General features: G+C 47.6%; 1 protein-coding gene across 1 annotated transcript in view; it reads right to left on the bottom strand.

The window, feature by feature from the left end:
- The window catches only part of LOC108555306 (dipeptidase 1), a 68873-nt gene that overhangs the window by 34519 nt on the left and 12521 nt on the right, over positions 1-21833 (bottom strand). Inside the window, exons 2-4 of the mRNA XM_017910884.1 lie at positions 20385-20538; positions 13458-13590; positions 6241-6391 (exon numbers count right to left, since the gene is read on the bottom strand). Of these exons, the coding sequence (XP_017766373.1) occupies positions 6241-6391; positions 13458-13590; positions 20385-20538 (438 nt within the window). The remainder of the gene's footprint in view (positions 1-6240; positions 6392-13457; positions 13591-20384; positions 20539-21833) is intronic.

Genomic DNA, 21833 nt, shown 5'->3' with positions numbered 1-21833 from the left:
AAATGCCGGTGACACCACGTTGTTATCATGGACAAATGGTGAGTCAGTCCTACCAGCGCCAAACAAAAGAATCTCGATTAGACGTGCGGATGGCATAATGTTAACACGTTAAGTGCCACGCTGGTCTCCAAGGAACCGGCGTTCGGGCCCAGACTAGGACCAAAAGGTGCTAACTTTTGATGTTAAATTTTTCGCTATCTTTGGATCTAACGTTTGGACCTAACGGATTCCTGTTATAACAATTGGTACAGTATCTCCGAATTTTATAAACACTTGGCCCACCGTCGGTGGCTCACTTGACGGCCGAGTCTGGGCTTGAACGGAGTGGCAAGCAAAACGGGCTGGGCACTTAACGTGTTAACTGATCGCATAGACGTTAATGTAAAACATTGGTATCTCTTTGAACGGATTATAGTGAAGTATCGCAGGATTTTCACCTCGTGTATAGGTAACTTTAGCTTAGATACGTCAGGCCCTTAGCATGACCATATTTTGTCATGTTGGGGGAGGCTTTTGGAGAAGATATAAAAGACAGAAGTAGTTAGTGAGCATTCATTGGAAGAAAGTTCTTGAGAGACAGTTCTTTAGAGGAGTTCTTGGTTGTGTTTTAGTTGTGAGCCATTAGTTGTAAGTCTGAATGTCATTGAGTTGAGCGGAGTCTTCAGTTGTAGATATAGATTCGTATGCTTAATCGTCACCCATATATTGTTAACTTATTATTAATTAACGAATAGTCCGTATTTACCACCATGAAACCCATAGTCTCTACAATAGTTTATAAGAGGACTTAAACGTCACGAGATTAATTGTCCTCGTAATCCTGTCGGACAGAACACAAGCATATTTTCGCCTGAAATATCTCGGAATCTAAATCCGAGCAGCGGTAACAGAGGAAGATCGTTTAAAATAGTGTCCCTGAAGATATACATCGCGAGCCAAAGTTAGCGTCGCGAATAGGGTCGAGGAGACTCCATGGTTGAAAATAAGTCGAAAATCGAGAATGAATAGCATCGCCACTGTGCAAAAATAATCACGGTGGCCGACCTTAGCGAAATCGGCAACGTCAATCGTCGGATGCACTTCAAGCTCGATTGATTTCGTACGATTTTCTCTTTCTCGATTTCCGTCTTACTTTTAATCTTCGTGGAATCTCCGTGACCGCTAATTTCGATCCGATCTTCATTTCCATACGATCGAAATCGGCGAAACATTCGGAAACGACAATGTCCCCGCCACCAGTTGAAACGTCTCCTCGCGTAGATATTTATCAGCGCGTGGGAACCTATCGGAGTCGTAAAACGCGCGGTCGATGCCGGAAATTCCGGGACGCGGATAATATTGTTACGGTTCCATTAATCCGCGCATGATTCATCGGCCCGTTGGTTACGTAATGTCGCGTATAAATAAAGGGACTGGCTTTACCGGCGATATAAATTTCGCGGCCGAAAGACACAGTCGTCCATCATCGGACCGCGGGTGCCTGAGCTTTTTAACCGCGGTTTCGCCTTCGACCCCCCCAATCGTGCACCCTGCGCGTCGCGAGTTAGCCGCCAACTTCCGGCCGCCATTAAACCCTCCATTAAAAGCTGTCCTGTACTCGCTGTTTATCGACCAAGACGATACACCGCGAAAGTCTTATTCTCGGTGTCGTAGTAGAAACTAAATAATAAAGTAAACTCTACATCCTAGCGATATTGGGGGTAATCTCTTCCTCTACGTTTTGTCTTCTGTCAGTGCGTGTCTTTTGTCTTCCGTTTTCTGGAGACGTCTTGTGACCTGCGTGACCCTAAACTGGTCAGTTCTAACCGTTCGCCTGTTTAACACGTTGACTGCCAAACAAACATTTCACGATTCCGGTCTAAGAAGCCAATTTGATTTAATCACGTTATATTATTATTTTATGTTATATTTTTGTGTTATATTTTTATTTGTAATATATAGCAATAATGGAAAAGCTTAAAAAATATTTTTAAGGAATATATTACGAATTATCTCGTAGTTGGGGTGCAAGATTGTTCAAAAAATGATCACAAACCATAAAAATATTATTCCGCATGAACAAACTTGTATGAACTTTTTCTTCTTGAATTATGCTACAGTTATACTACGGGTTTCCTCGTAGCTGTACAAGTATGGCAAATAATGAAGGGACGAGATAACTCGTAGTAGGCATACTGGGCAAGGAAACAACCTACGAGATACCTAGTATTTGGCAGTCAACGTGTTAATAAACACCTATACAATTTTTCTACCGTTTCCACTGACTACTATTCCTCTGCGTTATAACCCTTTAACACCCGGAGACACACCTTTGGTTCCATTTCTTAGAGTGAGAGACGTGGGCTAGGAGCTTTTAACAGCGTTACAGTGTAGATGATCGAAGTAGACGTTGAAACTTCGTATTAAACCGAGCTATTGGGACACAATTGGCTCTCGAAGTATATATCATCATTTCGTGTCCTTTCGAGTTAACGTTGTTATCTTTCTTCGATTCGTTTAGCTCCATAAGTCCTGGCGGAAGGTTCTGGTCTGGCTCACTTTAGAAAGTTCTTTGGTGTCTGGGGATGTACGGTTAAAAGGGAATTTCAAAATTTTAAGAATTACAAAAGTTATCGAGGATCTTATGCGACTGGCAGGTTACTCGAACCTGTACGAAATGAAATAATAATTTGTTTTATTTCTGTCATTGAGTGCATGATTTACGAAGCAAGATATATACTTAATGGCATCGTTAACTGTTCCCAAAGTTTATGTATGTTTAATTTAGATTTATTCCATATATCTTTAAGACACCATAATTTTTGGAAACAGGAGTAGCACAAGTACCTTTACGGTCACTACAATTGTTTGAACAGAATTTTTATTAATGTTAACCGTTTCTCCCAATCCTTAACCCTTTGCACTCGACGACTTTTTCGTTACGGAAAAATAGTAATTCGAAGACATTCTGTCATAGAGCCGACGATATTTTTAAAATGGTAAATGAGAAATCATATACAAATTAAGACGTAGAATTATTTTTCTTCCACATTCCACACATCGTTAGGTAATTTTAAATTTGATATATTAATTAACGTCGATCTTTATAATCTGAATAAATGGTGACTAAGAGTCACCCCTCGAGTGCAAAGGGTTAAATTTCTTCTGTTCACCTACTCATTTTAAGCATAGTATATTGTATCTTTTTTTCGGCCATCAACAAATCTAGATGACTCTGTACTATATTATTATTTTTCTTGTTACCAAAGGGTTATTACCCGTTAAGGTAAATAAATAAATAAATTATATAAAACATTATAAAAATTCACGTAAAATGTAATATTTTTAAAAAATATGGTATAATAGGTTAATGAAAATTTAAATCGTCTGTGACTCAGACATTTTGACTTGTAGAATTGTCCTTGTAAAAATGTTCAACGAATAAATTAGTACTGTACATTTTCCACAGTGCATTTGGCACAGATGCATTTCGTGTCGACGGATCTTTGATTGCAACAACAAGGACTTTAAATCACCGAGTTAATTCGTATTGTATTATAACATATTATTAGCTCGTAGTGTTTTCATCAAATACGCCATATCTTTTGTTGCGTGACGACGGTTTGATAACTGGTTCTTGGAAGCCATCGAGGTCTAACATTTTCTTTCTCATGCGTATCTAGACTTAAACGCAATCCTGAAGTCAAAGGCAACTTAACGTATCAAGTACAGCGATGTTAATTAACCCTTAATCAGATTTAACCACCCTCAAAGTGGTGAAATTTATAGATCAAATTCCGGTAAAATTTGTTTTACTTTAAAAAATATTATTACTATTTTATCGCAACTTTTATGTATTTTTCCACTAATCTAATACGTGTATAACATGCAATTAACACGTATTAAAACTTCTAGGGACAGCTGCATTATTTTCGAATTTTTCTTATAGATCAAATTTTGATAAAATTTGTTTTATTTTAAAAAATACTACTAGTATTTTATCGCCAATTTTATGTCATTTTCGATCAATCTCATATGTGTATACATGTAAGTAACATATATCAAACCTTCGACGGACAACTGTATCATTTTCGAATTTTGTTTATTAATCAAATTCCAATAAAATTTGTTTTATTTTAAAAAATACTACTAGTATTTTATCGCAACTTTTATATATTTTTCGACCAATCTAATACGTGTATAACATTTAATTAACATGTATCGAACCTTCGAGGGACAACTGTATTATTTTCGAATTTCTCTTATAAATCAAATTCCGATAAAATTTGTTTTATTTTAAAAAATACTACTAGTATTTTGTCGCCAATTTTATGTCATTTTCGACCAATCTAACATGTGTACAACATGTAATTAATATCTATCGAAACTTTGAGGGACAGCTGTATCATTTCTGAATTTCTCTTATAAATCAAATTCCGATAAAATTTGTCTTACTTTAAAAAATACTACTAGTATGTTATCGCCAATTTTATGTAATTTTCCATCAAACTAATATACGTACAACGTGTAATTAACATGTATGGAAACTTCGAGGGGCAGCTGCATAATTCTCGAATTTCTGTCTTACGTCAATGATCCACGCTGCTTCGCGATGCACCTCGAGTAGCAACTCTTACAGCGAACAGCGATTTTAATTTTACACGTGGCGTGTGCGGGTTTAAAATAAATTCGAGCTTTATTCCGGGGTAGACTCGAGAGACGTGTCTCTCGCAAAAGCTGTCGGTTCGGTCGAGACTTTTTATTGCTCCCCGCCCGGTTTCCCGCATTGTCGTTCGTTTTTCTCGGCCTCCTATGTATAGTCGGTGCAGTCGGTGTCGTCTGGAAAAAGGGAATTCGTCCATTGTTTGTTCTAGAATAATATTTCTGTACACGTCCGTTGCCGGCAGCTGGGTCGCGCCGTTTTCAACCCTTACGTAATTCCGAATCTCTTCGCCGCATCGCGAACTTGAAACTGAAACAGTTGCCTGGGCCGCGTTGCAGAGACACCGCCATCGCGGCGAATTTTCATACGTGTTCGAATCGAGTAGGTACCATATCTCGGACATGTCTCGAATTCAGCTCCCGACTCGGTCGAGATCTCGAAGATCCGTAACCACAATCGTCAGTCCATCATTGAAATTCTACGTATGTAGGGACATACTTTGCTAGGCGAAATACGAGGAATAAAGATGTTATTTAACACTAGAACTACCGATCTTTAAGGGGTACCAAACTATAACGTGCACAGATTATAGTAATTTCAGCGGTACGATGAATACGAGTGAATATATCGATTACAGTTCTTTGTTAATACGAGTTGATACCAATTTTATTCTTAAAACAGGTGTATGTGTTCGTATCATTCAAACCTCGTATAGGACTCTCACCCACAGGACTGACCTAGGACAGCCCTTGCACCCTCATTTAACCCTTCGCACTCGAGAGGCACACTTCAGTCGCCATTTGATAAAATTTCGAAGCTAGATATTAATTAATATATCAAATTTAAAATAATATAACATTCTACGTGTTAATTATTATACGATTTCTTATTTGCTGCTCAGAAAATATCATCAGCCTTATAGCAAAAAATTCCTTAGCCGAAAAAGGGTTAAACCTTGCACTCTGTCTTCTTTCTCAATCACGCATTTCTCATAGCCTCGCTCTCGAGGTGGGTCACCTGCCCTAAATATTCAGTTACCTTTCGCTCTTCATTTACATTCTATACAGTCATAAATACCCCTTCTATCCGATCCTTGCACGCAGTCACTGGACCTTCGACCTGAACCCTAGGTTGCTGTTTATTGCCCGTCACCAATTAGATAGGTCCAAGGGTTCCTCTGCATTTACCTTCAAACCTACTATTCCTCCACGTATTTACTCGAAATTCCAGAATTTCGGTACGAATCGGAATTGGTCCGTGGAATATTTCTATTTGGTAGATATAATCGGGTAGATACAATCGCATCTCCATTCGCGACGCGATCACGCTACCCATCAAAGCTATCTTCATCCCCGGTTCGAACGCGGTATTTCTATCCATAAATCGCTGCGAAGAAACGCGATGATCGATGCGCGCGCGATAACGCATTATGATAAATTACCCCGGACAGAGGTCTTTATACGCGACTACGCATGGGCGCGCGACAATCGTGAAAATCGGTCGGCGCGATCGTGAGCGATTACCCGATTTTCAGGGATTTTCGCGCGGGCAACCCGACCGGTAGCGTTATCGGGCATTGTCTCGATTGGCAAACTCACCAAGGCGTGTTACACGTGTGCGTGAGAGTGAGATATCTTGCACCCAGCTCGTACAGCATCCTTAGAACTGCCAGGCTCGTGCCAACCGCGTGGCCTCCTTCGACCCCTATCAGGCTCGCTAATCTACCCTCCTTGTGCGCCCGCTCTATACCTGAAAGCACACGTTAAATCTCTCTAGAATACTCTCGATTGCCGTTATTATCATTGCTCTAATTATCCCCCCCCCCGCCGCCCCCCGTAGATACCATGTGTTCCAACTTCCACCTTTATCGCGGATCTTCTCGAGCACCGTCCATTCGGCTAATCATTACCGACTCCTTCGGTTTAGAACCCTGGACGAGCTGCATCGTACGAATTCTAAGCTATGGCGATTAATTAGCGTCGGCTGTCACTTTCGATCGTCGATTTAATCGAATCGTTTAAATTGGCCATCGTCGGTGGACAGCGTTATCAGTCGGATCATTAACCACTTGCGCTATAAAGACGTGCCACGCACGTCGAGATGCTTTTGTTCCAAAGCCGCCAGCGACGTGTATACCACGTCGATAGGCATTTATCGCGGAAACGAAAACGACGTGTCCGTCACGTCGACTAACAGTTAGCTCGCAGACGCGGTGCGCATGTTATATTGTAGAGTGTGGCACTGCAACCGAAAGTTAAATCGTAACGCAAGTGGTTAACACGTTGACTGCCATGGGGGTCACCGGTGACCGGCACTCAACTTGGCGGTGGCGTCACGGGGGCCACCAGTGACCGGCGACGCGACCATTACTAAAAATACATAATTAGAGTAAATATCCATACTGATAAATTTTTAAATAGTACCATTGTTACTGTAATGGTTCGAAGAAATTAATGCCACACAGAACATGCAAAAATAATTTTATTTATACAAAGAAAAGGTGAACCAAAACAGTCGGCACAATATATCTCCACTTTTTTAGTGCAATTCTTTGCTCTCATTCTTCCTAGCTGATTTGAATTATTTTCATAGCACACTTTGCAAAATCGCCTTACATTTCGCACACTTACAGGTTTCTTTTTAAATTCGTGACGACGTTTTTCCTGTACGTAATTGCTCGATGAAATGCAATCTTCGTGATCAGAATATTTCACTAAATACATGGCTAACTTCATCCTAAAATCGGGAATTGAAATATTTTTTCGAGGTGCTTTTTAAACAATTGATAATGGCAAAAATGGTCTACAGCGCCGCGCGGGTCACAGGTGACCCCCACCGCGAAAAATGCATTAAACCCGATTATACAACTCACCTTATCTGCTGTAAATAATATTTCAACGTAATATGCATCGCATAATAAAATATTCATGTTGGCACCATGGGCAAACCACGTAAAATGCGCGCGGCAGTTAATTACGACGCGTAAAGGGGGCTCGATGAATCCCGATGAAGGAATAATGGGACGTCTTTCGAAGGAGGAATTCTTCTCGCGGCATTTTGTCAGCGTTTAGTGAGCGTGCCGCGAATTCGATTGCCGTCGGTTTAGTCGTTTTAATCGAGTCCGGCCGTGTAAAGGTGGGGCCACCGGGCTCCGCGAAATCGGATTCGCGGGCTCGGTGTCGTTCGGATTCGATTAAAACACCGCGTACAAATTGCGTTAGGTCGCCGGTACCGGGATACCGATATAGGTACGCGTATAACGCACGGAACACGCGTGCACCGTGTGTCGCTGCGCGGCGCTGCCGCTGACCCCCGCCATGTTCATCCCCCGAGCGCCATTCATCGCGCGGAATTCGAACTTTTCCGCTTTCCACCGCACGCGATGTAGTCCGTCCGCGTTAATGGAAGCGCGATCCTGCGGCTGGACGAATTCACCCATAATCTCCATCAGCCGAATCGACTAACCCTGTCTGCCTCGCGTAATCTCTTCGTTTATCGCAACTTCCTCGTAATTAATGCTTTGTTGGCTGATCCTCGTTTCCTTCGAGCTTTTCGCATCTGAGGTGGTGTCTTGGAAGCGTGATGTGTCGTAGGATCTCCTGTTATTATCTTTAGCGAAGTGTACGCGTCTTCTACTTCTACTTCGGCGAGTCTAAAACTTCGGGGTCGGGGTCCTTGGGGAGTTATAACACCCCTGTTGAGAAATCCCGTATCGGATGCTGCGACTTTTCAGATAGTAAGGAGCGTTACTCGCGATTCCTACGTTTTGGCAGACATAATTTTCTCGTTATATATAGCTTGCAAGTCGAAGCGATCTTGCGAGGTGGTTGGGTAATACGTCTAGCTTCGTTTATTCGAGAAAACGCTGAAAATTGTAGGAAATGGAAGGAACAGAGGGAAGAAACATTAATTATTCTTCTAATGATGCGAATGACGCAATCTGCTTCGAGTTCCTTGAATTTTGTACTTTTTCTGGTTTTATAAGTTACATATCGAATTATAATACTTTTACGTGTATTATGTTCGTGTTTCAAGGATGTTAATTATTCTTCGTTATTAAACGAGTTTAAATTATTATTTCTTCTCGTACTTAGATTCGACGAGCTTCTCGCGTGTGCATTACAATTCGCGTTTAATTTTGTTGTAGTAAAAATGAATACTAAAATAAAAGCTACATCCTAGCGATGCGGGGCGATTCCTTTTCTTGCGTTTTGCCTTTTGTCTTCCGTTTTCTGGAGACGTTTTGTGACCTGTGCGTGGTCCAAAATAGACCAGTTCTAACCGTTTGCACGTTTAACACTTTGACTGCCAGGTTGGTCATATATGACCGGTCACGGTTTCTCCTGTGACATCACGGTGGTCATTGTTGACCGGGGCACTTGAACTATATTGAGTGAAAATTGAACGAATTGAATGAAAATTGACAGTTAGTGCACTTTGCAATAATCGCTAATTAGAAGATACATTGAAATAAAAAGTGCCCCATTGAACGATTAAAAATTTTTATTAGAATATCAAAAACTTATTAAAACAAATCTTGTATTTAGAGGTGCAGTCCCGTGGAAATAGGCGTGGCAGTCAAAGGGTTAACCCTTTGCACTCGAGAGGTGAGTTTCAGTCACCATTTCATAAAATTTGGAAGATCGATATTAATTAATATAACAAATTTAATGCAGTATAACAGTGTGCAAGGTATCGAAATCAACTAATTCTATATTTCTATTATTATACAATTTTTTATTTACCGCTCAAAAAAATAGAAAATCTTTGAATTTCTACTCTTCTCTAGCCAAAAGTCGTCGAGTGCAAAGGGTTAATAATCATCTGTGCAGACTACTATTTCTTTGCATTATAACCCCTTAACAAATTTATTTGAGAATTATAATCAGTCTCCTTCCTCTAGACGTAAAAGACAATTTTATCCGTGTAATTAGACAGGCAAGGTGTCCGCTTATTTTGAGAATCAGTTAAGTCAAATTCCGTTTAATTCGTTTGCCACAGGATTAATTCCCGGAACCGTTCGAAATGGAATCTAGAGAAAAATCGAGAACAAAGCTCCAGTTATCCGCGACTTTAATTTCTTGTGGAGCAGGGTTGGCTAGCCATCGCGCTGTATCAACCTCTCGACGGAAGAGTTGAAACAGGAACGCCAGCAGCGAGCCGCAAGCTGTCGATGAACCTGGATTTACCGTGTCCGTTGATTTATGCGGTTGATTTATATTTCGATCCACACGGTCCTATTTGTTCCTCGATTACGTTTCCACGTTGTCCTCCTCGGAGGAGGATCTCGCTTTCTTCCTCTCGATCCCTAGAAATTTCTAATCGTCTGCCATTCTCCTTGTATTCCCGATATCGCGAGGTCCAAGTGATCTGAGTGGCTGGTGGGATCTATCGATCCATAGATTTACTCCGCTACCCGTCCGATGCTAACTTTTCCGCGTTAGCAGACGTTCCCGGTCTTTAAATGGCGACTGAATAAGTTATCCGATGATATCGCGCGAGAATTATAAGCGACGGCTCATCCTTCCATCGTTGGTCGTAAATTCTCCCGTGTCGGGCACCCGAGGCGTTTTCAACTATTGTTCCAAAGTAACCTTGCGATAGGACGCTGCGCGACGTAAGTTCGCGGGCCAGGGCCAACGACCGTTCGAGGTAAACACGTGTTCCTCGCGAGGTACGTCGTTTCTTGGAATCCTGCGATGGTACAAAGTCGTCGATAAGCCGTGGACGAAAACACGCGTGGACGGAAACGTGCGCGAGGATAGGCTCCTGCGATGGCTCCGACGTCATCGATAAGCCGTAAACGAAAACACGCGTGGACCTTGGTTCGAAAGGTGCGTGGGAACGGGCTCCTGCGATGGCTCCGACGTCGCCGATAAGCCGTAAGCGAAAACACGCGTGGACCGTGGTTCGAAACGCGAGTAAGGACGGCCACGTGTCGAAGCAGTCTACCGGAGAGCGTCAGTGAGGTAGGACGTTTCGAGTGTCGTTTCGCGTGGTGCGTGTGTGCTTCGGTGATACCTCGGGCAGCTGGAATCATCGATAATTCAGCGATGACGTAAGTAATTCGACCGTTTGTTTATTCCGACATTCGATAGGATGTAAAAGGGAGAGGGGGAAAGAATAAAAATCGCGTTATTGTTTTACGCGATCGGTATCGAGCGGCAGTTGAAATTCTGTCGATGTTACGTGTCGCATAAATCAGTCGGAAAACACGGGACATGTTTTTGCAGTGGCAAAAAGCAGCTTGCAAATTTTGAACAATCGTTCCTTTATACGTTCGGGTGAAGTATATACGGCTACGTATCGCATGTCTATTTACATATGCATGTGCATGCCGACATGCAGTCGCCGTGGTTCGGCTTATCGAACGCGGTAGAACGGTCGGAACGGCTTGACGTTTTTCCATTTCAGTTGAAATTTACAACTGGCTGGATCTTCCCCGCTGTCCGACATTTTCTCATCAGAACCACCACGCCGCGTCCCCCTCGGAGGGTTGCATCGCGGAGGAGCGAATTATCGCGGAAATCGCGGTCGATGCGCGTCTCGCGTGATCGCGAACCCGCGAACCGCTCGAGATCGGATCGGTGCACCTCTACCGTCAGGGAGTCGATCAAAATTCTCGCTCGTTCCCTTTGAAAATTATCCCCCGCACTCGTCGTCTAACGAGTTTCCTCCCTCTTCTTTGTACCGCTTTCTTCGACCTTGTTCTACCACCCCGGCGTGACGCGGGTATCGAGTTTAGACGATGAGACGTTGAACGCGCTATGGTGGCCCTTTTGCGCCCCATTATTTACCCCTTTTCTCTCTCCGGCGACGTGGCTGGCTCATCGCGTCGCCAGCAGTCGCGGTTCTTCCCTTTTTCTCCTCGCTCTTCGATTTACCGGCTTCTTACCCTCTCTCGTGGTAGACGAAAGATTATGGGCCGAGAATTGAGGCTTCCATCAAAGGCGAGACGGCTGAATCTCGATTTACGCCGATCGCACTGACGACCCTCGTTCCTGTACAATTTCTCTACGGCCGGAAGACGAAGGGAATTCCATCGCGAAGCTTCCTTTCGCTGACGTTAGGAACAAATCACACGGAGAAGTAGGTTAGCCTCTAAGCTGGGAAGTTGGTCGTTACAGGGAGAGGGACGATGGCTGGTTTTCGAGAGAACGCGCGGCTTCTTTCGCGACTTAAGATGCATCCTAAATCCTGGAAAGTGTATTCACGGTGACGATAATAACGGGGAGTGCTGGCCCGACTTTTCCGTCGCGTTTCCATCGGACGGCTGGCGCGCGTCCAGGGAATTTCGGAGTCGCGCGACGTCGGATGGCCGACCGGAAGCAAACACATGGCGGGCAACTCGGGACGTTCGTCGACCTCGATCGAACGTTTCATATCGTACGTGCGTAAATTTTCGCCGTGGCGGGAACGGGGCGGGCAGATAGAGAAGGAATAGATTGTTTTCCGGGCACGTTCGAAGGGACGAAGTAACTCTCCTTTGAAGCGAGTCCATTTATTATCCGGCCGGCGTCTCGCGAGTTGCTCGATCGTCGGACGCGACGAGGAATTAATTAAAATGGGAGAGGAAGCGCGGGGAGGGTGCGGGGTTGCGGCGGGACGGAGATTTTCTTGGAGCCTGGGGAGAAGTCTGGGAATTCTTTTCGGGGGCGTTTGCCAGCCACCCCCTGACATTGGCGCCGCGCCAGGAATTCTGCCGGTGTGTAACGTCGAACGGCCCATTCTGGGAACAAATAGAGGATGGTAATTCCCGACGTTCGTCGACCTCCAAGCTCGATTTCATATTCCTCGCGTGTGAAGCTCGCGAAGGATGGCTCCTTCCAGCTCTAGCATCTTCGAGACCGACGACTTTCGAATACGACCGGCCTTGCCTTTTCGAGAACGCTGACTCCGTGGCTGACTAGGTACATACACTTACGAGTATGTACCTCGGGTATCCCTCAAAGTTCACGGAAACCGTACCCTCGAGAACGCCGGAAGTAGGGAGGGACGTGTCGAAAGATGAGCGCGGCATCGCGTGTTTACGTTATATTAAACCTGATTGGCAATTAATAATTCCGTGTTTAACTTGCGAGGCAAGTTTGGCGATTCTATTAAAGAGTGATACAGCGAACTCTCGGTAGCTAGCGGTAGTTGGATGTTTCGCGCGTTGTTCGATTCTCGCGGCGTTCCGTTTACTTTGACCGACGATTTAACGCAAGCTTTGAGCCGGTTATCTAATAGCCCGAAGAGGGTGTAACGACTGGTCACGCGCGTGTACGCTAAATTTGTTTAGGCAGCAAACAGATAGGTCGTTGCGATCGATACTCGCGTTTGTCGGTGCGGCTCGCGCGCGATGTCACCGTGATCGTCGCGAGGGTGCTTCGTTTCCTTTTGTGGCAAGTGGAGGGGTGGTCGGAGGGTGGAGACGGGTGGAGGAAAAATAAGCGAAGAGGGTGGAAAAAAAAGAGAAATAGGTCGCGCGTTCGGTGGAAATTCTTTGACGAGCGAGATACGCGAGTCGATAACGATTCGCTCGAGGGAGAAATCGAATCGGTTTGGCCGGGTGCCAAACGAATACTCGCGATTGAAAATTTATCTTCGCGGATCGCGTAATGTTTAACTCTATCCCTCGCGTGAATTCCCCTCGTTCCGCGGCTGGTCCTTTGACCGGGGCGCGATCGTCATCGGCCTCGTTGAAACGCCACGACTATTTTTCGTCGCATTGAAACGACTGCCGCCGTGTAAACACCCCCGCGAAGCTTGCATTTTGACGCGCGGCCATAGCCGGCAGTCACAAAGGCATAGAATCGCGAACGAAATACCTCACCTTCCGCCGTAGTAACGAGGACCATGCTTTCAGGATGCTTGTTGACCAGCCGACGAATCAGGTCGATCTGCTCGAGTGCCAGCTGGACCGAGTCGTGATGCTGCGAGGAGCAGGGCACGTAAGCCGACCAAAACTGCAACAGAGAAACAACGAAACGACACCGGTGAGTCTTATTTTATCAGCGTGATATCAAACGCGAGCGTATTTCTCCGCGTTTCACTCCGAGTCTGCGGAGATTTACGATAACAAGCTTGTAAGCCAGGCGGAACGAAAGTTATTGCCCCGGGTCGTGCTGCGTCGCCTTTTAAATTACCGCCGATTTAAACAATCGTTGCACGGCCTCTCTCGCGTTCAATTATCGGTCGTCGGAAATATTAGCGCCGTTAACAGGGAAACCTGACGTTAGCGCGATTCCGCACGCGTAATGATAATAAACCGGCGTAAACGGCAATTTCTCATTTCGATTCGCTATCGGATAGAACTTTGGAAATAATTAAAAGGGTATTACGAAAGCGTGGCGCCCGGCAGGCGCCGCTTTGAATTTTAAATACAGGGATATCGGGGCCCATAAATAAGGGAGTATTTATCCTCCCGGCTCGCAATGTGTACACCGGCTAAGAATATATTCTACTTGGAGTAAATTAAACCGATGTATCAGATCCCGAGGATTAAACACGCCCCGTGATATTTCATTCTACCCTGATAAGGGACTATGGGGGTGAACGTGAGCTCGCATAAAAACTCTTTCCGTACGTCGTTTCGCGGTTGTTGGGGGTCAAACGGAAGGACTCTTTTGTTGCGAGCTTGCGCGCACGCGCAGAGGTCCTACATCCTCTCGAGAGTCACCGATTCCGGGAAATAAGATCCATCGGGATCCGTAGAATCCAAAGATTCCCGATCGTATGTTCTGCGCTCTATCGCGAGGATTTATATCGCTCTCCCGCGGATTTTCCGAATATTTTACGACCCCCGATCGGAATCCGAATCCGAATCCGAATTCGGGATGGACCGGGCCGCCATCGAACGAACGACGATATCGTGGGAATTTTTCCTCCGATTTCTCGGCGCCGTTCCACCCCCGCTCGCAGCAGCTCGGTGACTGGGAAGTTTTGTTTTCAACAACGTCGGATGAAATGGACGCTCGAAGCGTGACGGTGTCGTGGAGCTGTCGTAAATCAGCGCGTAGCGCGAGATGGTTTCACCCCCGGTTTTTATTCCTGCTTTTATTCCTACTCCTTCCTCCAGCCTGCATCGAGCAGTGACCGTTTCGCTGCGTGACTCGCGCCGCCTTTCGCGCCACCCTCGTTTCTGCGACTTCGTTAACCCCCTGGAAGAACCTTTACGGCTGCGATTCGCTCCGCGTCGCCGCGGATTAAAGCGTCGGATTGCCGCAGAAGCTAATCGCGACACGGCGGTAATTTAATCCCGCGGCAAAGACCACTTTCAGACGGTGAATCGAAGCTAGACGCGATCCCGTAAACGGCTGCGGCCACGGAACTTTTGATTTCTCGTTAACGCGATCATTCTCGCCGTCTGCCTCCGCCCGTGCTCCATCCCTGGCCAATTTCACCCGCGACGGGAATTTATTCTTAATTAACTCTCGTCCCCGTCGGGTCTCGGCGAGGTCGCAAAAGCGCACGGGAAACCGCGAAATTGCATCTTGGGACGCGACGCGTTTACGCCATCCTCGGCTTTTCAACGCGTCTCGCGATGGCGAATCGAGCGACGATTAAACGCGCGAATCGTTTCGCGGAAACTTTTCCGCGCCGAGTGCCCGCGGCTCGTTAACGTTCAACTCACCTGGAATTTTAGGTCGGACGTTTCGCAAAATCGCGCGTACCCGAAGATGTTCTTCAACTCCTGTCCACTCTCTCTTTTCTCTGCTGTTTCATCCCCTTTTCACCACCTCTTTACCCCCGTTTTTCTCTCTCCTCTTCCTCTCAGTCGTCGCCGCTTTGCGCAAAATCGAGCGGCAGTCACGGTCCGGTTTCAGGTCAGACGTTTGTAAAAATATTCACCCCCGTGGAGGGTGCAATCGCGTCGCGTTGTCCCAGTTTAAAGGCGCGTTTACACGCACGATCGGTGACGTGGTTCGTTTTATGATATTAGACGACACGTTGACGTACCTCGGCGAACCCCGTCTCGCTGCGGGGGTTAACGGCTGCGGCCTTCGACCACGCGAGTGGCTCGTGCGTCATTTCCAGTTCTTTATTTCCACCTTGGCCGCGACGCGAGCCAATTATTCCGCGGTATCTCGATTTTTTCCGTCCGCTACACGCATTCTTTTCGACGTATCAGCGGCGGGTTTTGCGCCGCGAGTGGAACACGCTCGAGTTATTTCCAACGGGCGGAATCCGCTTTTGGAACGCAGTGGTCAGGAATCGCGGCCGATAGCTCAAGGGTGGTTGCCTCGGGGTGCGATCGGAAACGTTGCTTTCGCCGGGGGTGTTCCAGATTTTCCGTGTACTCCGAAACGCGTTGTCCGTTTGGTCGGTCGGGGTGGAGAGAGCGCGTGGCACGCATCGCGTGAAACAGAGCGTGCCCGGAACACTGAGTACCCCGAATGGAAATTAGCCCTCGGAAGACGAAGGCTGGTTTCGTCTATGAACAAGACGTCGCCGTGATATTTCCAGTTAAACGCGGATTGTCATGGCAGAGGGAGCAGGATGTTCGAAGTCCACTAAGGGATGGCACGGCGATCAATGCCTCTCTCTCCGTCCGAATTAACCGAGACAGTGATGGATCGAGGCGAGACCGGTTTGCCAGATCCTGTGTACGTATCAGGCTCTATATATATTATGCATACATGCATACATGCGCGTTCGTTTCAGTGGGCATAACCGGCTAGTCACCCCTTTCGTCTCGATGTAAGCAAACTGAATACCTTGAGGGACACTGTGACATTGAGAAACGACCCATAAAATTAGGCGACCGTTTTCCCGTGTAATTTCCCAACCTAAGCGAATACTCCGTACTCGATAATGGCGCATAAACCACGTCGCTGATTTATCGATGTAACCTTGTATATCGATAACCCTCCCCCTCTCTCTCTCTCTCTCTCTCTCTCTCGTCGAATATTCGCAATTGTTCCAAAGTCCCCTCGTTTCTTGCCCCCTTGGAACGCCGTTATTTTAACCCTCTCTTTGCCTACTGGCCCCCGCACTGCTGGAAATTCGTAACTAACCCGGTTTCGCGCTATTCGCGTAATTAGTATTCCCTTTTAATTACGGTATTAATTAAATTGGGCCGCGGACGCCGCGTTGCTACGCGTGTTCGCGCATGCGCGCCGCCGTAAGAAGCTTATTTGAATTTCGCCCCTTGCCGCGCTCTGTCACACCTTGGCATTAGCTCGGCGAGTAATGGAGTGGCCTTCTCGAGCGTAGCCTTGCCCCGACATCCGGTTCCGCGAGGCCGACTTTTCGGACGCCGCCTGCTGCTCCTCTTTATCATGCGCCGTTAGGCCACGCTCGCCATAATCGCGTCTAGACGAGCTCCTAACAGATGGGATCAGCGGCAGACTATTTTGCTAACGAGCAACCGGAGTACAGCTGTATCCAAAGGTCTCCCGCGGAGGAATTTCCTCCGGGGTAGCTTCCACCCTCTTACTCGACCTTCTTCCGCGTCTTGGGTCGCGGCCTGTATTCGCCTCTGCTCGACACACGCGGCAAGCGCAGCTGTTCCCCGAATGGAATTCCATTTCTGACGTCTTAAAGTTAAATCCCTTTGGATAAAGCGGAACTACCGGGTTCCTCGACAATTCCACGCAGACCCCGGTCTTCCACTCCGTGCCCGCGTTCCTCGCCATCTTCTTCTCCGGTACCGGGATGTACCTTTGCCTCCAGTCTATAATCCATTTTTGCACGCTCGATTTCGAAATTTCGCGCCTAATTTGACGAGTCACTCGTGTCATAACCCTTTGCGGACGGAATGATCTTGAGTAAACCGATAGTCATTCGAAACTACCAATGCTCATTTCTATTTATCTTTGCGGACGGAATGATCTTGAGTAAACCGATAGTCATTCGAAACTACCAATGCTCATTTCTACTTACTGCGATTTTCGATTATAACGAAGCTAGCAATAAGGACATAAAGCACTTAACCTGAGACGTACGGTCCTAGGGGCGCATATACGCGTTTCTCGGTCATAGCAACGCGTTTACGTGGGGCACATTTATGATTCCCTTGGCTCTATCAGCTGTTTCCGCAGAACGCACATATACGACGCTCGTCCGCAAAGGGTTAACGTACAACTTTTCACGATGGTTCCATATTCCGTGGTTAGCAATTGCACCATTTCGACCTCGTGGTCCGAGTCTGTATCCTCGAAGAAGCGCCTCTGAATATTTCCTAATAAATTCGTATCCATCGAGACACGAATGCCGTTTTCACCTGGTCACTGGTGAATGAAACTGCGTGAAATTCGGCATTCACGCGATTCTCGTGGAAGCGAGACACATAGCCCGAGCCATTGGAGGTCGCGTGAAAAATATATATTTCCGTCTAGACCCGCAGAGGTCGTGGTCGCTGATAGCCGCGTACTCGTGTTCACGCGAATGCAGGGTCGACGCGCCCAGGCGATAGCCCATCCGCGAATTTCATCGCGAAAGCAATTTCACAGGTAGCAACTTTCATTACGCAACGTGCATGCGATTGGTTGCTGGGGAAAGGGCGTATCGCGGGACCGACTTGCTCGACTTTAATACACACGGACAGGAAATTATAATCTACTTTGGTTGGCGTGATATTACTTGTACGCGTGCTTCTTTCGAGCGTGTTCCTTTGAATGGCGAGAATTGCGGCGACGGAGCCCGCGGTAAACGATGTCAGCGCGCCTGAAAGCGACACCGGAAACGTTTCCGTAAGATTTGCGAAGTAAAAATAATTTCTGCTCGTCACGCGTAAAGTCCCTTTACAGGCCGTCGTTCCTTTTCACGTCGTCGGGCAAACGACGTCGGTCACGATTACAGCCCCGTCGTCGCGACGCTGCGCCGGGCTAAATAAACGAATTCCGAGCGATTCGTCGTCGTTAACTAACTTGCACCACTCGCGATACTAACGCCGGATTCGAAATCGAAAATCGATATTCGTCCCGGGCTGGCTTTAGGGTTCCACTCCGGCGCACTCGCTCGCAGAAGGAACGAGATAAGATAAATCGTGATCACGGGAAATGTTAATCCCGATAATGAGTTTGGTCGAGTTTCCGTGCAAAATTGTCGGATTAAAGTTCCCTGTACTTTAGGCGGTTGCCTAAGCGCGAATAAGGAATCGCTTATCGTTAGATTTACGCGATCGCGTAGTTGCAGCGCTGCTCGTTTCGCTTCTCTTTCGCTCGCGAGTGCGCCGTAACAATCGCGATTTTCCGTTACCACCGCAATCTTCTTCCTCCATCGCTTAACGTAATGTCATCATCGGGAGTAAAGGGCACAAAAGAGCCCGTTGAAGAGGGTCGAGGAGCGGGAGGGCGATTTTCTATTTTCACGAAATAGTCTCTTCTCCGTCTCCGCTTGCTCTAGTTTTCGTCCATCTCTCTCTCCCTCTCCCTCTCTCTCTCTCTCTCTCGCTCGAGCCCCCCCGTTATTCCCACGTTTCCGTGAAACACGAAGATTTCCGATCGCTCGCTCGCAACGATAAGTAGTCCGGGACCGAGGTCAGCGAAGAAAAGATTTATTCGATTGCCACGCCAAAATGGCGGTCCTCCGTTCTCTCTTCAGCGCTCGTGTTTCGTCAGTTGTCCCATATACGCGAACTTTTCGGCCTAGGTCTTTCGTCTCCAAGTCCGCACCGGTGGTGGTCACCTACCGGACAACGTTGTATTCGATCGGAAATGTCCAAAGTTCCCGTGCAATTTCGTCTCGATAAATCGATTCGCTCGTCGCGCCATCTCTCGGCCCCAACCGCGTCGTAGAGCTCGCGGCGAGAAAAAGGGGCCATCAGGGATAACTCGGGGCGATGGTTCGAGATTAATCGAAAGGATACGGGGACTAGGACGACCGCGGTAAATTTTCGTCAGAGCTTAATCTCGGGAACCGCGAGAAATTAATTAGCAAAGTTGTCCGCGATCCGGTCGCTTCGTTACGCGCCATTTTCCCGCGCTAATGGAACCGATTCCGCGCGCATTTTTCCCGCGTTACCACCGGTGTCTCGTGACTCTGGATAATCGCGACGGCGTGCGCTAACGAAGCCATCGGAAGCGTACGGAAGACGGGGCTGCTAAATCGGCCTTAATTAATCCCTTGCAGTTACGCGAGACCGGAGAAACGCGAAGAAAGCGCGGTAATTGAAACGTCGCGAGGGAAAAGAGTTTGGTTCGGATGGGAGACACGCGATTCGCGCGTTTGCGGCTCGTTCCGTTACGACGCTGGTTCAAACACCGAAGAGAAGCAATTTTTACGTTCGAACCCCGGTACCCGGGTAAAACGATCGAGCCCGTTAGACGACACGCGATTTCTTTTCTTTCCGTGGTTTACGCGTCGTTTTAATTTCCGCGTCCGGAAAATCGCGTGCTCGCCCCTGCTAATCGCCCGGTCGGCTTACGCGGCAGCGATTCGAGGGCGAGTAGGTTGTTCGATCAGCTCGTATCCGCGCGATTCCGTCGAACCCTGCCCGAGGGGTTGGCTGGTAATTTTCGCCCAGCTATAAATCGTCCGACGCGTCGGAACGGAGAGAAGACTTTTGGGAAAAGCGTCGGGAACGGCTGACGCGAAATCGACTAGGGCCCGGGCACCTCGTGAAGAAAATTCGCGGCTGAAAGGTCCGTCGGAGAGCAACGCCGATGCTGCAACGAGTAATTGGACGCTGTCTACATCGCCGACGATATATGCGCATCGGCCGCTTTCCGGATTCGCCGAACATTCTCCGGCACGTTGTTCTGGATTAATGCCTTTTCACGGGAGCTCGCGTTATCGCGGTTATTATTGCGCTCACCTGGGCTGCAACCATACCCTCCTTCAATCTTCTGAGATCCGTGTGGCTCCAGGCGCTCCGTGACCAAGGGTGGGTGTCCCTCAGGTCATCAAACCTGAATTCCCTCAGCTGATTCTTCAGGAACTTGCGTATGTTCCACGGCAGGTCGTTGTGCCTGGAACAAACGAACAACGAATAATGGAAACACGTCTCCTTTATAATTCACGGTTCAGCGGCGCGCTTTCGGCCGTACACCCACGTATCCTAACCGTTTCACCTTAACGCGACCTCGACGAGGACGTACACGCCGGCTAGGTTCCGTTTTATCGAGTGTGACGCGACACCGTGAAATGGCCGTGTTTCGCAGCGACGACGCGCCGCGTCGTGCACGCGGACACCGGGTCTAGCAGCGCGGTGTCCGGAGAAGCGGGATGGAACGGCGGAGATATACGGCGGGAAGGGACGGAAAAGCGAGTAAACTTTGCCTCTTACAATGGCATTAGCCCGGCGTCGCGACGCACGAGAGTTTCGCGACGGGTTCGGTTACTTGCCCGGCCGACCGGACCCCGTCTGACTTATTTCGTCCGGAATCCCTGATTTCTCTTGGCCGGGATTTCTATGGAGGGACGTTGGGCAAATATTGGCCGGCCGGTTTCGTCGCGGGCGCAGACGTCAACATTGTTATCGAGGCACGAATAGGGGATCCGCGGAAGAAAGCTCAGGCCGTGCTCGGTGTGCAAATCCCCGATATATTTGTCGTGTGCCGGCCAGTGGCACGGAGCTACTCGACAACATAAATATTAATATCTGCATGTTTGTACGGGATCGCATCGGCTCGATTCGCACGCGCGATTGATTTGCGTGCGCGGAGAGGAAGGCAGAGCTAGAGAGATGGCTGGGAGAGGGACGAAGCGAGCTCGAGACGACTCCATTGGAGGGTCGTAACGTCACGTAGAGGACGTTACCGTGGAGAAAGACAACGCGGCGGGATACAAATGGACGAGCGAGGGGGGTGGTAGACGAGGTAGGAAAGTTTGCGTCTTGGAATAGCATTAGCCGACTAGTGTCTCGCTGCCTCTAGTTTGCCAGCTTCTGCCGCGGTATCCTCGTTGCGCGTTAATTCGCTCGGTCGGACCTGCGCTACCGTGCGTAATGCGGCTATCCGATCTGCTATTACGATCGACGTTACACCGGTTTCCCTCGGTCTTAAGATTCCGGCTAAGCCACCGATTCGGTGCGTTATCTCCGGTAATTTAACACGAGGGCCAACGCGTCCGGTGGACGTGTTCGTTTAAACCCTGACAGCGTGGCGCTCGCGTTAAGCTTTAATTAAACTAACTACGCCGGGTAAACGAGAAACTTTTCGACCGATGAAAGGCGGGAAGAGTCGAGGCAATGGAAGGGAAAAAAGGAAGCGGAAAAACTGTCTCTCTCGTCCTCTCTTTTTCCCCTTTCTCTCTAGCAGCTAAC

Source organism: Eufriesea mexicana, unplaced genomic scaffold (assembly GCF_001483705.2).
Source record: "Eufriesea mexicana isolate 0111107269 unplaced genomic scaffold, ASM148370v2 scaffold107, whole genome shotgun sequence".
NCBI lineage: Eukaryota > Metazoa > Arthropoda > Insecta > Hymenoptera > Apidae > Eufriesea > Eufriesea mexicana.
This window is presented reverse-complemented; position numbering and strand designations above follow the sequence as displayed.